The 16,782-nt window shown below is 36.2% G+C and overlaps 1 protein-coding gene across 1 annotated transcript; it reads right to left on the bottom strand.

Annotated features, from left to right (window-relative positions):
• Positions 1-139: 139 nt before the first annotated feature.
• Positions 140-14,829, bottom strand: LOC101314163 (DNA-directed RNA polymerase III subunit rpc1-like). Its single transcript, XM_004294592.1, has 27 exons — positions 14,729-14,829; positions 14,506-14,635; positions 13,861-14,013; positions 12,013-12,181; positions 10,842-11,008; positions 10,574-10,683; positions 10,365-10,461; positions 9,541-9,759; positions 9,321-9,469; positions 9,084-9,228; positions 8,843-8,983; positions 8,008-8,196; positions 7,644-7,860; positions 6,879-6,972; positions 6,034-6,268; positions 5,611-5,802; positions 4,267-4,365; positions 3,806-4,009; positions 3,448-3,723; positions 3,084-3,231; positions 2,819-2,970; positions 1,908-2,063; positions 1,722-1,838; positions 1,517-1,629; positions 962-1,166; positions 653-855; positions 140-493 (listed from the first exon to the last, which is right to left on the bottom strand). The coding sequence occupies exons 1-27, from the start codon at positions 14,803-14,805 to the stop codon at positions 478-480; spliced, it is 4,173 nt and encodes a 1,390-aa protein (XP_004294640.1). The 5' UTR covers positions 14,806-14,829; the 3' UTR covers positions 140-477.
• Between the last annotated feature and the right edge of the window lie 1,953 nt (positions 14,830-16,782).

The following is a 16,782-nucleotide window of genomic DNA, read 5'->3' as shown; positions in this document are numbered from 1 at the left end:
AAACAGTTGACATAATCAAGTAATGTAGCTCAATTGCCATATTAGCAATGTTCATAGAATTTCTGTTATGGCTTTTTTTTTTGTATCCTCTGCATCTTTTCTTTACAGGATTATTCGAAATCATCAAAATTGAGTAAGGTCCTTATAACTCATAAGGCTGCTTACCCTTTTTTATCTTTTTAATTTTTTTCTCTATAACCAGTGCCCGGAAATTTGGAACTTCCCAGAGATGTCAGTTTACCAGAACATTGATGTAACAACCTAATAAATCTACAAGTAATCCCTAGCAGGTATACATTTTTCAATACAAGCTTAAAGCGATTTTTTGTAAAACAAGTAACAAGCTCTGCTATTATCCCGCAGCATAGTGGCTACCATGTCTCGCCATTAGGTTAGCGTGTGGCCTCTTCTTCATTCAACATTCTTTACATGTATACTTGTGCCGGAAGACCATGATGTTTCCATGAACGCAAAGTTTCACATCTCAGGGAGGCTACAGTAGACAAAACACAGTCATGGTTTTACCTTCACAGGTTCATCACATAATATGCTACTACTTATCACTCACTGTCACTCATAAACTATGGAAAGATACGACCTGTGTAAGGAACAGTGTAATAATGAGTAGAAGTAGTAAAACAGTAACACTTACCGTTGTTTAATTTTGAACATTCCGGTGCCTATCGGCATTGGTATACCCATGATTATGCTTTCACTTACTCCTTCAATTTTGTCAACTGTCCCCTGAACGGAAGCATTAAATAGATGATCATCTGTTCGCTCAAATGAAGCCAGCATCAATACACTTTTGCCCATCTGTTGAACGCCGAATCTTGTGATTCCAAGAACTAAACCCTGCCATATAACAACATTGACACATCAATTACATGTCTAAAGATTTAAGCGTAGTCCATTGGTCCTTTTAGCTTTCCAGTTAAAGACATCATATGAAATTACTCACTCTGAACGTCATTACATCCGCTAAAAGCATCATATGGCGATCATCTATGTTCATTCCGTGTGATTTCATAGTATACTTTATCTCCTCAATGATACAAGTTCTTGCAGCTTCAATTCCAAGTGTCTGCTGCACTTCAATAATATCATTACTTGTGGTTTTACAACCATCTACTCCTTTAGTGCTCATTACTGCTAGAAGACCCTTGCTGAAAAGTTACATAACCGATGTAAGATACATGAAACAAGCATGGTTCAAACAAATTTCAATAATCATGATAACCAAGAAAACTTAGGAAAACCACCCAACATTATGCCACAAAGTGTTAAAAACCCATGAACATAGACGAAAAATAGTAATATTATGTGCCATACGGTTATGTATATGCTGACATCGAAAAATGGTATCATTAACAAATTTTGGATATCAAATGTAACAAAGTGTACCACTAATTATGCATGAGACCTACATAAAACATTAGAAATTAACACATGTGAACATAAAGGGAACTCAAATCATTACTAAATCGAGAAATATGTTCCAAGAAAACAAACTCACCCTTCAGCAAACAACTTGTACTTCTTTTCGTCTCCACATTTAATATCAATATCTTTTTTGTCCCTTTTAACTTTTTCTTCATCGATGACAACACGTTCGATTGTCTTTATACCCTATTATTGAAAAAAAGTAATAATTCATATCATCATGGAACAATAATCTTGTGACTGAAAAGACATAAGTAAAAAAATTCTAGGAGCCTCACCCGTACTATAACATTGGGGAGTATACTCTTCAAATAGTAGAGGTGAAAATGAAGTTTTCTTCTATCCTTCTCGTGAGAATGAACTTCAACTGTTTGATTATCTGGAACCCTAATGTGCTGCATATAAGACGTAACCATGAGGTATTAACATATATAAAGTTAATAACTAATATCTAAAATCCCTACCTCATGTTTCAGTTTAATCCTTGGAGTTCCCAAAATTGATTGTTTTACAACATTGGCATCTATTGACAAGTGTGCATCTTGTATCACCGCCATATCAAGCTTGACTTCTACATATGCTGCTCTTGGACTCATTACAATCTCTATACACTCAGCAACCTTCAAAACAACAAGACAATCTAAGTAAAATCATGCATGACAGAGAGAGACAAGAGAACCCAATTCATATATGCAACTCGATAGCAGAACAAAACAACAATCCTAATATGCATCAGTGAGTAGAGCATTAGACTCTATTGACTGTTGTGATATCGGCCAATTACGTATGTCAAGGAACCCCAAAAGAACACAGCAAACCAAGAGAAACAACCACAGAGATAAGACACAAAGAACACAGATTTAAGGTGGTTCAGCAAAACTTTTGCCTACATCCACCGGCAGAAAACACTTCCACTATATTAATAATGGGTACACCAGAAAGAATAAGAAAACAAGGACTCTCTCACTTCTCTTCCTATCTCACTCCTCTCTGCCCTCTCTCACCCTCTAACCAAGAATGGAACACACTTTGCTCTTTGTCTCTGCGATACAAAACCTAGAACTGAACCTCTCCTTATATAGCCATAAGGATCTTCAGATCTCTTCACCAAACAGGAAATCCTATTCCTATTAGTGGTAGGCAATAATGCCTCCTTCCTTCTCTGTAATCAACAAGATTACAGGTACACCATCATCAATAAGGATTTACTTTCCTTATTGGAACACCATACTCTAAGACGAAACATCTTAGGAAAAACACATGGGCTGGAAACCCAACATTGACTTCATTGAGTGATGGATATGAATAGCAAGCTACAAATAACAAAGAAGGCCAAGTTGAATTTAATATGTCACTGGAAAATTTTCATACATACCTGCCCTAAATTTGTTTTTTCAATCCGACCTGCCACCATCCGTGCAATCATTGGATTATTATCACACTCGAGTACTGTAGTAATGATTGGGGTATGAATATTTTTTGCTCCATTTATTATCTCCTTGATACGAGGGACTCCAAGTGTAACATCTAACAAAGAGTTAAGGATCAAATAACCAACCAATTAATAGCCAAAAAGTTATGCAAGTATTACATATTCATCTCTATTTATTCTTATGAGTAAGCAAATAAATCAAGGATACTCATGCTTGCAACTCCAGCAAAGTGAAAAGTTTTTAATGTCATCTGTGTCCCAGGCTCGCCAATACTTTGAGCTCCAATTACTCCAATTGCTGTACCAGCATCAACTTTTTTTGAATGATAACGAGAAATACAAGTATCTAGAAAAACCTACAGTTTAAACGCAAAGGAAATTAATAGAGGCAGACATCAATATTTCTTACCAACACTCATAAAATACAAGGGTGAAATACATAGATGTTTAAAGTGTCAAATGTGCAATGCCATAGAAAACGCACAGTTCCGGTCCTTCCTCAATGTAACATAAAAACAAAAGAGAACTCAAAAAATGGCATATGCTAGTAAAGCAGAAAAGATAACAAGTACCTTCAGCTGTCTAGGAGTGACACCAGATATATTTTGGACGATGTTCTGTAGAGTTGCAGACTTCACCTCCCAACCAGGACTTTGATTCAATAAAAAAGCCTCCTGTGTTTTTCTTAATGCTTTAACATATTCATCCAGGAATTGCTCTATAGAACTTTTAAAACCCATAGAGCAACCACCATCAGGAGTCATATCTTGTTCCGAAAGCCTGCTTCTCACTATTTCAGACACTTCATCAGGAGAAAGGCTTTCGCTTTCTCCAGCAGGGCAAGTGGCCTGTATACAGAATTACAGATATCACATTTCAACATTAAAAGAAAATAATTCTTGCCCTCTTCAGATAAGCATGGTTTCATACCTTGGCTCTGAAAAACAACCGGTAGAAGTCTAACGGCGCTCCACTTTTCCCTTCCATCATTGCAGGATCCATACCGTCATCTCCATAACAAAACTGAACAATACCTCCATTTGCGGCCCGCACTGTTTTATCATACTGAACAGAGAGGTCCTCTAGAACTTTTGACAACCTACGAGACATGTACCCTGTATCAGCAGTTTTGACCTGCATCAATCGCAAACAATCTATTGAGAAAAGGGTCTAAGGCACAAAGATACAGTAATTTCTTTCTCCAATATACTTTAAGTACAGCTCACAGTAATGCTGCAGTAATTTCAATTTAATATTGCTGCAGTAGCAAGTAATATGCAAGTCAAAGTACCCAAAAAAACAAACAAACAAACAAGAAAGAAAAGTAGGTGTAGGAAAATTTCAAAATAACAGTCATGCGAGTATGAATCTAAATAAAGCAATAAACATACAGCTGTATCCACAAGGCCTTCTCGACCTCCCATTGTATGAAAAAAGAACTCTGTTGCTGTCAAGCCACTGTAAAAGGAACTAGCAACAAAGCCTTTAGCCTGCATCATTAAAGAGAAACAGACTGTTAATTCACATGAATACAGATGATGGGGTTTTCTAAACAAAGTTATCTAAAGATATATCTTATCCAACTATACATTACAAGCAAAAACAACAGGAGGCATAACTATTGAGAAAAGGGTCTAAGGCACAAACAACAGGAGGCATGGCTGTTACTTCCATCAAACAAATCCCTATAAAATTGTATAACTATCTCCATTTTATGTCTAAACAAGAGGATGGTAAAGGGGTAACTGAAGACTATATGCTGCATCTAATATCCTGATTTCATATCGGACTTCGAAACATGCAGCTCGTTTCATTGCTTTAAATAAATCTTTTTTTGTTTTGTTTTTGAAAATAGGGTATCCGGATCTTTGACCCGACTAATCTAGGCTTCCCGCCTTTGACCCCACAACATTTGGGAAACTGGAAACTCTAGCAATTGCTAGGTGGATACCATGGGAGAGGGTCAAACCCCAGACCACTTGGGAGCAAACCAAGTGTCTGACCACTGGACCAACAACTCTTTGGTCTTTCAATAAATCTTTTCTTCTTTTTTAATTAAAAAGAGTGTTTCTATTCAAACCTCCACATTTAGAATTTGGACCAGCCTTTTATTTTAGTACATGTTAAAACACTACTACAATTCAAAAAAAATTCACAACCAATTAAACCAGCGCTCCAGAAAAACTTTCTCCACCAACACTGCAAGAGCAATGACAGTGACATTTGTCTCCCTTATCAGAATCACTAATTGGCACTTGATACCCACCTTTTTTTTCTTTTTTTTTTTTCATTCTACTTCTACCCTCCCAGCTGATAACCCCAATCACACTTTGCATTGTTTTGGTTCATTTGAAGAATCTGCTTTTGTAACCCAAATCAATCACACATTTGATTGGGTTGTCAGTATGTTGATCTCCATTAATAATCACAAGGTTCAAAAACAGTACAAACCCACTAGAGTTTTCACTTGCTAAACACTAGTTATATTCATTGGGGTTCAGAACTCCTTTGCTGTTATCCAAATTCATAGCTTCTGGAAGATATCATTGCAAGACGTAGTTATAACATGACGGTAATCTCTTGGTAAACACTCTTTCCTTCAATTAAATTCGCGAATATCCTTCACCATTACTGAACTATTTATTAGTAATCATGGATCTAAAACATGCATGAAAATGTCATTTATATGACCGCATCTCACAAGCAGTATGACTGGTTAGGAGGAGAGAACTTACTGCAGGGGTATTCACTTTTCTAGGAAAGTGAGGAAGGCTTCGATCTATGAACCCATTTGGTGCACGACGACCACCAACTGATTGTTGACCAACACACGCAACCATCTGACTGATATTGATAGCAGATCCCTTGGAACCACACTGGGACATAATCAGGGGACTGTTTCTCCAATGTAGCGTTTGCATGCACAACTATGGAAAAATATAGAATATTTCAGAATCAACCATCTCTTGTGAAGAACTGAAGATATAATTGCAAAATGAAATAACCAGATACACTAAAAATAATTCTTACACCAACTCAAACAAACATTAAGAGTCAGCTGAACACGGCCACAAAGTAATTCTAACCAAATATTCTTAGGAGTTAAAAGCTTCCGCATCTTCATTTTCATAAAAACTTTAGGTAATTAATAAATTGACCTTTCCAGTTTGGTCTCGAATATCATTTAAAACTGCAGTAATCCCAGATTCAAGTGATTGGGCAGCATCACAACCAGGTGCAAGTCGTAGCTGTCCTTCTTTGTACAACTTAATCTGGTCGTCACATTTGTCATAACCTTTCTTAATGATTTTTTCTTTCTCTCCATACAAGATGTCACTGGGTTGTACATCACTAATCCCAATTGAGAATCCGTGATTACCGATCCACCGGGCACTGCAACCCAAGAATACTTTCACAATAAGAACACATACTAACACTGAAATCAAAATACAAATACCTCATACCAGAACAGCGATAAAATAATGAATCAACAAGCAATCAGCTGAGAGTTAATGAAATAGGAAGACATGGAAAGCAGCACAGAAATTGGAAGCAAATGAAGAATAAAGAAAGTGCAAATAAAATTGTTGAAAATACAAACCTTCTGATGGTAAAAGAACAAAAAAACCTACCCTCTTAAATATACAACAAGCAAGCATCAATTTTTATAAACAAAACAGCAAGAATAAAAAGTTATGTTTTCTATATCAGCACTTGGAGTTAACAACCGACCCAAGTGCCCATTCCCACACGTGTGAGAATGTGTGAAGAGTTGACACAGAAATTCAGCAGTGTTGGTAAATATCAGTAGTAGTTTTTTTTTTGTTGGTTCATCATTCTCTACAAATTATTGCAAAAGAGAAACTAAATCCAATGATGAACAATACATTAGAACTATGAACAGTGCAAAAAGAAGTAGAATGTCAAACAGATTTATGAGCAAGATACAATACAGAAAACAAAGATGAAAGATACAGACACTCAAAAGGAATTGTGTAAATACCTTAATTTAGCTACACGATTCATGCAAGAAGCAGCAGCATGAGCTTTGTAGTCTCTGAGAAGAACAGAGAAAAGTCCATCCTTATTGCCATTTCCTGGAGTGAGGCAAATTGAAAACTTGAAACATCAGATTCAATCAGATATCTAAATACGAGAGCATATAGTAAAGGAATCCAGGTCAAAAAGGTTATTCTTAAAGAGAAGCTGTGTAATTTTTCAAATCTACAGCCACTGCAATGATCCCACATTTTCAGAGGTCCATTTCATTTACCATATTTTGGATGCATCTTCCATTGTTATTTAAGCAGATTGGGCGGCTGCTTCAGTAAAAAAAAAACTTGTAAAGAGAAGCGGTGTAATTTTTCAAATCTACAGCCACTGCAATGATCCCACATTTTCAGAGGTCCATTGCATTTACCCTATTTTGGATGCATCTTCCATTGTTATTTATGTAGATTGGGGGCTGCTTTAACCTAGAAGGGCTCTTGTATGCTTTTAATCTAGCTTCTAGGCTTGATTGTCAGAGGACATCTGTAAATTGGTAAATTCATGTGCACTCTCTTCGAAATCAGCTACATTTTAGAGAATTTGATTCTTGATAAAAAAGAAAACAAAAAATTATTCCGTCAATTCTTCTTTTATATGACATGTACAAATCGCATCTCACTGTCATTATTTTTGTTCCAATCTTAACCAACAGACATATCTGTACAAAAGCATATACTGTCATAGGATCAGTAGTCGGACCAGTAGTCAGAAGACTCACCTAAAGTGCCCTTCCCAAGTTGCCCAGATAATAGCTCACTGTTACGGAAATAGACAAACCCATCATTTGGGCACATTGCTTCTATTTCTCTTCCATCTTCAGTCTTTCTGTTGGAGTAGGATTTCTCTCTAACAGTTAGGTTTAGATATACTCTGACATTTGAATTCGGGCGAACTAACACGCTATATAGCTGCTTTCCTGTCCATAGCTCTATTGGCTGCAAAGCAATAATTTTTTGTCAGCTAGTAAGACAAATGCTAGAAATGACATGGACAACTGGCTGAAACTGCCATATGCACGGACCCAAGTCAACCGACTGTGTTATAGAAGAGATGAGCGATGGCTACAGACTTCAGTAACTCACCTTAACTACAGCAGGTGTTGGCAAATCCACATGCTCAGTACCATCCCCCATGTATGAACACATGAGTGAAAAAGATGCACGATCATAAAATGTGTCCTTCCTTGTTATAAGGAAAGACGATGTCAAAAAATCTTGAGTGGAAGCAACCAAAATCTCCCCATTTTTGGGAGTGCATAGATTGTTTTGCACCTGACAAACAGTCAATACACACATGAGCAACTTGTTCATGAGAACTAGGACATCCATCATATGCAGTCGGTGAAACAAGAGCTACTCTTCAATTTATTTTTAACGATGGAAAAAAAAAAAACTATAAATAAAAAGGTCTATGACAAACAATCGACCAAATTGATGCAAAAGAAGTTAGACAAGTAATATGGAACTAATAATGTTTCACAGAAGTCCTGCCTAAGCCGAAGTACATCCGCCAAGTAATACCTAACTGATGTAAGGTTCACTAACGCTATAGGCAAACCAGTATAGGAGAAAAAAAGAAAAAAGAAGAAGAAGAAGAAGAAGAAGAAGCCATAGCTGAGCCAGGCTTGAGAAGAAAATATACAAAAATCAATGCCAACACGGTGCAGAAAACAGCGGCGCCTCAGAGGACTGCAGGATGGAGAGTTCAAATACTTTTCTATAATATTGCCTATTTCTCCGCAGGTTGAATTAGGATGGGGCATGAAGGGTGATTTTCTAACAAACCAGGTAGTGATTTTGGATTTCGTCTAGTTTGACAGGAAGTATTAATTACCGATGCAAGATGTGTGTAATGTGTAAGAACTATATTTTTTAGTATACCATTGGATATATCTCAATGAAGTGAAATGTATCTTACCCCCATCAACATAACAGCCTCAGTTCGAGCCTCCTCCGTTTGCGGCACATGCATATTCATTTCGTCACCATCAAAATCAGCATTATAAGGGTTGCATACAGATTCATTAAACCTCAATGTTCTCCAAGGCATAATCCTTGCCTGCATGCATTAAATGGTAAGATGCAACCATATAATATCAACACTAAGCTTCATGTTAAACAATGTACATATACAAAATCAATTTTAAATATGTGATCACCCTATGACACATGATAGACATCCGATGTAAGCTTGGTTGTCTGTTGAAAAGAACAATGTCCCCATCTTCTAAGTGGCGATCGACTATGTCCCCGGGTTTGAGATTATCAGCATGAGACATCCTTTTTTGCCCAGCCTTCAAGGACCTTCAGCACAATTAAGTTAAGCACATGTTACTAACAGCACCAATATTTCATTACAAGGAAAGAAAGAAAAAAAAGGAAAGTAAGTCCCCGACCATTCTTCGCCATTTTGACATTTGAGCACTAGGGCACCAGGGTACTTAAAAGGTCCATTAGCTACACACCGCCTCAACTTCTCAATATTATGATCGGACACGCGTTCTGGATAACTTAAAATCTGGGCCATTTGGATAGGGATTCCAACCTAGATCCAGCAAACAGTTTAGACAAAAAAAAGTTGTACAAATGTTTTCACAGTTTAGGTGCAATTCTGACCTCAGTAATTTTCAGATTAGGGTCAGGCGAAATAACAGTTCTGCCAGTATATTCAACCCTCTTCCCACATAGGTTTCCACGAAAACGCCCCGTCTTCCCTTTGAGGCGCTGCACCAATCCATTCAATGGCTTGGCATTTGCTGTCATGTGATAGGGCACACCGCGAACATCACTGTTTATGTACAGCGCAACCTCGGCTTGAAGTATTTCCCAATTTGACTGAATCACAATTCCCAGCAAAAGCAGTACAAAATCACACACTATGAACAAGTAGATTCACCAGCAACCAGCATAATGGGGGAAAGAGAATAATATACACTTTCTAGAAATATAATACCACATATGTCCAAAAAGTGGCTTGATAACTGTATCAGGCTCTAATGGCAAAACATTCTTTGTAAAATGTTACAGAAACAAGAGAAAAAAAAACTGCACACACTTATTCAAGAAAAGTTTCAACATATTTAAATGGTATTTCTTGTGAAATAAGAGTATCCAACAAAAAAAGAGTGGTCAGAAAGTGAATAAAGAAGCAAAGCAGTAGCATGAACCCATTATGAAGGAATCCATATCAAGCATGCAAATTTTGATGTGCAAATAGCATTAATGACATTACACTTACAGTAGATTTAAATTAAAAAATAGTCTTCATGACATGCGATGCATATGTAAAATAATTTTATTTTTTGGAGGAAAAATTGAAAAAAAATTGAGCTATCTAAAAAAAATAAAAATCGAATAAACCAATATTAACCAGTATATTATTAGGGGATTGTGAGCCTGTGCAAATGCACGGGTAAAAGGCTAGTCAAAATAAATCATACCAAAAATCTTGTGGTAGATCCTTCTGATAGGTCCTGTTGAACACAGGCATTTGTTTGAATAATTTTCTTTAACCTCTCTGTAATGTCATTTTCATTACTGCATAAGCAAATGTGGAAACTTGATGAGCATCATTAACAACTTTAGGACCACAAAACCACTTAAAGTTACAATGAAACAGAAGATAAAAAGGACAAAAGGTGGCAATTACCTCTGTGATCCATCCACAAGAACGGAAGGACGAATGGCTATAGGTGGCACAGCAATGGTTGTCATGATAAGGTTCTCTGGTCTACTTTTAAGATTAAGAAGTTCACAATCCTGTAAATGACAATACAAATCTGTATCATGAGGAAAGACATGCAAGAAAATGTTTTGTTGTCTTTTCTTTATAAAAATATATAAAATCATAGCCACAAAATGTGACAAACTAAAACTGAATTAAAGGATTCATAAAATCTGCATTTGTAAAGAAGTACCTCATCAAGCATCCTTTTGAACAAAGAAAAAACTTTAACAGGGTTAAGCATATGAGGTTGCAGATTAATGGATGCCTTGGGATCCTTCATGACAGGATTCACTGATTTAAAGTCATCAACAGCACCATGAACAATTGCCAGCATACCTTGAGCCCTTTTCACTGAACCTGTAACATATTTGATACAAAGCTGATCCCTACCAGAATATATTAAAGGAATAACCATAAAACTATGAGACATGAAAATTAGAACAAATTTGAAATTCTCAGATGTCCATCATATGAGGCACTAGACAAGCCAGTAGCACACATTTTTTTTTTTTTGAGAGAGCCAGTAGCGCACTTACGCTGGAACAAACATATGTAGATCGAGAAGATCAAATCTAATGCTACAATTGTGTATGACAAACTACAAATGTATTATCAGGTCCAAAACATCCAATGCAGCATATTACAACTACAATTGAAGCATATTTTTATTACAGGTATAAGCATGTAAAATGTTTGAAACTACATTTAGAACATAACTGCAAAGCTCATGGTTAATTTTTTTACTGTAGTTTGTTGTTTGATTGAAGCTACATTTGACCTGCACCCTAGTATAATTACAAATGTTAATGCTTCAGTCCAGCCTCTCATTTTATAAGAAACCGATACTTTCATTAATATCTGGGTAATTTGGTTGTAAAGTAATATCAACTATATGAGAAGCATAGAGAGGAGAGGATGGAGTTGTGGGAAAAACTTGTTTTATTGGTCCTCATTCTGCGCTTCTGTGTCAGCAGCTATTGGGGGTCTATGTTTGCCTTCCATATAGTATAACTGTAACTTGGATACTTTGTGTTGTTTTGAGTCTTGTAAACTTTTTCATGTGTGGACTTTCAGTCTGGATTTTCTCAGTTTGTCTTAATAAAGTTCCAGTAAACAAAAAACACATCAGTTCAAGCCTCTCTCTCCCTTCTTATTCTTTTTTTTTTAACAGACCAAACTCTCCTTAATATACATTACTAGTGAACAACAAGATCACTACATACAAAACTAACAAAGACCCTAAAAGGGCAGCGTTATCATGAATTATGACCAATAAAGAACAAGCTGCAAAGAAAACCTACTTAAAACTGACGGAAACTCCCAGAAAAAAAAAAATTTGATAGAAATTTGTAAAGTCATACCATTCATATATCCACATTTTGGGCACTTCACTGATCTATTATTGCTTGACATGCTAGTACACTTCTTCACTATCAATTTCATCGTCACACTTTTATCCTTTTTGGGGTCTCTCACAACATTCAAAAAGCGACTGCGTGATTTGTCATCCAAAATTATTCGAGAGCATGACTGTTCAAAAAACATAAGGTCAATAGACTAAATTTAACCTTTGCAGTGATAGCATCTCTTACTTGCAGAAAGACATCACTTATTATACAAGATGCATACATAAAAGATGCATATATAAAACAGAAGGCAAAATAGCTCAATCATGCTCCTACATTATGTGAACTGCACCAATTGATAGAAGAGTTCAGATGTTGTAAGACATGACTCTGTCAACTACCAAGAAGAAAAATTGTTTGATGTAAGCACCTATCAAATTCCAATGAGAAAGTTTTGCATTGATAGTAATATAGCCTCAAATCAAAAGATCCCTGTGTCCAAGCAGTCATACTTTTAAGTCCCTTGTCTAGAGGTAGGGTATCTGGAAACACAATTAAACAGCCACAAATATAAGCAAAGCTGAAGTTTTCCATTATTCCTACAATAGCAGTGCATTTATATAGGTCTAGTTACAGAAACTAACTCATCTTGAACCATAGGTCTCTGGGTACAAAGACAAGCCTCAACAATGCAATCCGGAAACAGTATAAAATGGTCATGTTTTTGATCACTGGGAAGTTGCTTCTTTTCTCTGGAAGAATTCATTTAGGGAAGCTATAGTCAATTGGGAGTATGCAGATGAAAGCCATGTTCTTTTCAGCCATCACATAGTCGGGTTTGGGAGAGGGAAGAAAGCCAAGGTTCTCTGGGGTATAGTGTTCTCACTGTCATTACTCCGTAACCAGGCATCCATAATATTAAAAAAATCATTACGTCTTCAGTAAATTTACCAAGGGCTAGTCATAGTGATCCTCCTATTCAACTAGTTCAACCATTTTTGAACACCTCATAGAATTTTCCGAGGTTTCTATCATTTATGAATGATTTGATTGAGGTGCAGTGGATAGAAAGAAACACAAAAGTCTTTGAAGACTACTTAGAGGTAAAAGGAAGGAGAGCTATGAGAGAGTAAAATATAGGGCAGCTCTCTGGGCTTATGTTCCAAACCTTTTCAAAGACTAGTCTTTCTTCATTTCTGCTGTACCGTTTTCTTATCCAATAAATTTTATCCATTCAGATGAAAAACACTAACTATTCTGCCTACGTAAAATTTCTGTAGACAACCATATTACATTCAATTAGAAGTTTAAGAACCTACTGAAAATCATCAACTGTAACCAGAAACCCAATGTTTAGCAAACAAAAGCTGCACTAAGCCTTTCAAAAGCTACACCTTTTTTAGAACCATTAGTTTATTTGATTACAATTTAAGCTGATGTTTTAAGTCAGTCATTAAACAGGTTCGGTATTCACCACATTGTTCTAGCTAGCCCGGTAAACTTTTCCGCATCCACCAGTATATTAAACTAAACTACAATGTTATTTCTTTTCTGGAAGAAACAAGATTCTTTTAAGCTGGGTTGCGGATTTCTTCGATTAAACATCTATAATCTTTTATTCACCAAGTTTTGCTCGACACATATCCATAAGGTATGAAGATAAAGATCCTAAATTCAATGTACAGTTTAGAATGTCATAAATCTAAGTATCCTATAGATATCCCACTACATATGATAAAAGGAACAATCTAACTTCAAAAATGTATGACAGGACATTAGTAAAATTGTTAGGAAGTTAAGCTTTTATAATCATATAAAAAGTTACTAAAAGTATTTAAAAGGGAATGAAAGATATCTTTGTACCTTACAAATGCACTTCAAAACGTCCACAACGGTACTTAAATATCCAACATTAAAAACAGGGACAGCAAGCACCAAATATCCAAAGTGACCAGGACAATCTGACAGTTTTGCACCACAAGTCTCACAGTCACCACATTGCTTATTTGCAGGGCCCTGAAGCAAATATTAAGAATAGGTCAAAAAAGAAAAATGTCGCCATATAGACAAAAGAAAAAAGGAGCATAATCCTCACTTGAACTACTACATAGATATTCTTGTGGGTGGGGGTGAAATTGGCACTCTCTTTCTTGGAAATCATACCCACCCACCCAACCCTCCATCCTTTTGTCATGCACATGTACATTGTGAAAGCACTCATGCAGAAGGAAATAAGGAGGTGTGGTTTCCAAAAAGGGGGTGTCAATTTCAATCCCCTTCTTTGTTTTATATTTCTAATTACATTCATCGAGACTGAGTGTACAGATGCATCCAAACAAATAGCAGCAAGCACCAAATGTCAATGTGTGGATGAATCTAAGCGCCTGTTTTGGTGATATTTTTCTCTCCTCCCTCTGCCTCTTATTGTTGGTCCAACTAATGCAACCAAAATTTCCTTCAACAAAACTACAAAGCACTTGAAAGAATAACTAAAGGGTGAGAACATACCAAGCGGGCATCCAACAAGCCACCTCTGATCGGTTTTTGATTGCTATCGTAATATCGACCTAGAAAAATTTGAGTTGCAGCCATTTTGCTGATTTCTGATTGGGACATAGCATTGAATTGCCATTGTGCTCTTCAGGAAAAACAACAGTGGGCATTAAGTAGTAAGAAGATCAATTTACTCGTAAGAAACAGAATGAATTTCATTGAAAATAAAATGTCTTACATTCTGCAGTGCCCTTCTTCTTCAATGAAAGGCTCTTTTGTGAAGGCTATTGTTTTGGCATGGACTTTTTTCATCATCTTTTCTATCAAAAGTGGAGCGAGAAAATCTGTGAGACATAATAAAAGCAGAGACTATGAGTAATATGCCCTTGGTTTGGTTCGGTATTTGATGTTTTAAGTCAATGAAAGAATAAAAGAAAAATTGTTGTACTTTTCTCAATATGTACTGACAAAATTATCTAGGAAACAAGCAAGGAATTTAAACAGATACACATCGCATGACACAAAATAATAGCACCAGAATACAATGATGATGAGCATAACTTTCAGGAGCGTTAACATTATCCATCCACCTCAATTCATTGCTTAACTCAATTCAACAAAACCTATTTTTTAATTGGACAACAATTCAGAATCTTAAAATTCTATAATTTGATTAAGTCATTACTAAATGAAACTCTATTTGATTAATTCTCATAGTTACATTTAGCAGAAAGGAGCCCACAACCTACATCAAACAAAGCACTATCAACAAATCTCAGTGCTAAAACGACCAAGCTGACAGCTGGTGTGCAACAAGAAAAATGGAAGAGAGATTTCCATCCATAAAGCCATGATTCCAAGCTACTGTATCGCTTCCAGATTAACCAGCCCTTAACAACAGTGATTATCTAAAATTGAAAGAAGCCATGGCATCCACAGATCTTTGGCAACAATTGACCGGCACATTATGTTTTGAACCAAAAATACTTCCGATTTTGATTAGTTTCCGAACTTAAAACCTAGATTTATAAGTTTAAGTACCTAACATAACCAGCATTCAAACAGCAGGCTCTTGACAAAGAGGATAGTTTACACGACAAACAAGCAGATTCAATATTGATATTATCTCTTTCAAATCAAACTAGAGCACTCGCAACCACGAATAATATAAACAAGATAAACAGCAGGGGCAATGCATTTAATCAAAAACTGAAACAACAGTCGAATCATCAAGCTATCTCAATGAAACATCAATCAATTTCACCCCAAAAAAATTTACAAGGAGCATGAATTGAATATGACAATAGAGTGAATAGACTAGTCAATTGGGGACTAGATTCTGAAGCAAATAAATCAGCAGTTTCTAATCAATGAAAAGAAAAGAGTGAGCAGCAGTAACATATTCAATTGAATTGGAGCCAGTAGTCTCTGATCAACGGAAGCACGAAGAAGAAAGAAGAAGGATATCGGAAACCTTACCGGGAAGAAGTTAGGGAGCGGAAGGCAGGAAGCAAAGAGGGTTTTGGGTTGAAGAAGGGGTTTGGGTTTCGCTGCGTTTAGTGTAAAGGGCGGGAGTGCCTACCCTCTTTTTGTTAAGCCTTCTTCAGCGGACTGCACTCTCTTCACTTAAGTACATACCCTGTGTCACAAAAATAAAGAAAAAATACCCGTGAAATTTAGCATAAATTAGGCACTGAAATTTTTTGAATTGCAAATTAACCCTTTATGTATATTCTTTACCTTTTTCTTTTTCTTTTTTTTTTTTTTTACTAAAATTGGTAGTCGAGTGAGTAACCACTATGGGGTTGGGAGCAATGTGTAGGTATGACCTCTCCCCAAGGGATATTTTTCATAAACTGGGGTTTGAACCAATAACCTTTTATCACCAAGAAAATCCTTGAAGCATACCATGCTTCCACTAGACTAACCCCAGTGAGTTATATTCTTTACTTTCACCTCGTATAAGGAAACCCATTTCGGTGAGGAAAAAAATAAAGTGTTGCCACATCAATGAATGCACTAGGGTAAAGGATATGACTTTACATATCTATGTTTCTTGCTTCTTATATATAAGAAAGAAAATACGTTAAGCGCATCAAGAAAAATTCGTTTGAACTTTCAAATCATCAATCGGAAAACACAAATGTATTACTTCTATGACATGTTCATCTGATTACTAACTGACTATGAAATTCATGATCAACTATTTTTGGTTGTCTAACCGTAAAAAAAATTATTTTTATGTAGAGTTACTTGTTTTAACCCTTAAATATAAATCTAATGACGACCGAG

The sequence above is a fragment of the Fragaria vesca genome, linkage group LG3, assembly GCF_000184155.1.
Source record: "Fragaria vesca subsp. vesca linkage group LG3, FraVesHawaii_1.0, whole genome shotgun sequence".
NCBI lineage: Eukaryota > Viridiplantae > Streptophyta > Magnoliopsida > Rosales > Rosaceae > Fragaria > Fragaria vesca.
This window is presented reverse-complemented; position numbering and strand designations above follow the sequence as displayed.

Excerpts from the sequence above, each read along its gene's own strand:
- LOC101314163 (XM_004294592.1), bottom strand. The coding sequence starts at position 14,805 with ATGATGAAAAAAGTCCATGCCAAAACAATAGCCTTCACAAAAGAGCCT. Across the intron at positions 6,269-6,878 it reads AATCGTGTAGCTAAATTAAG|TGCCCGGTGGATCGGTAATC; the intron begins GTATTTACACAA and ends CTTGGGTTGCAG. Across the intron at positions 1,630-1,721 it reads TCCCCAATGTTATAGTACGG|GGTATAAAGACAATCGAACG; the intron begins GTGAGGCTCCTA and ends TTTCAATAATAG.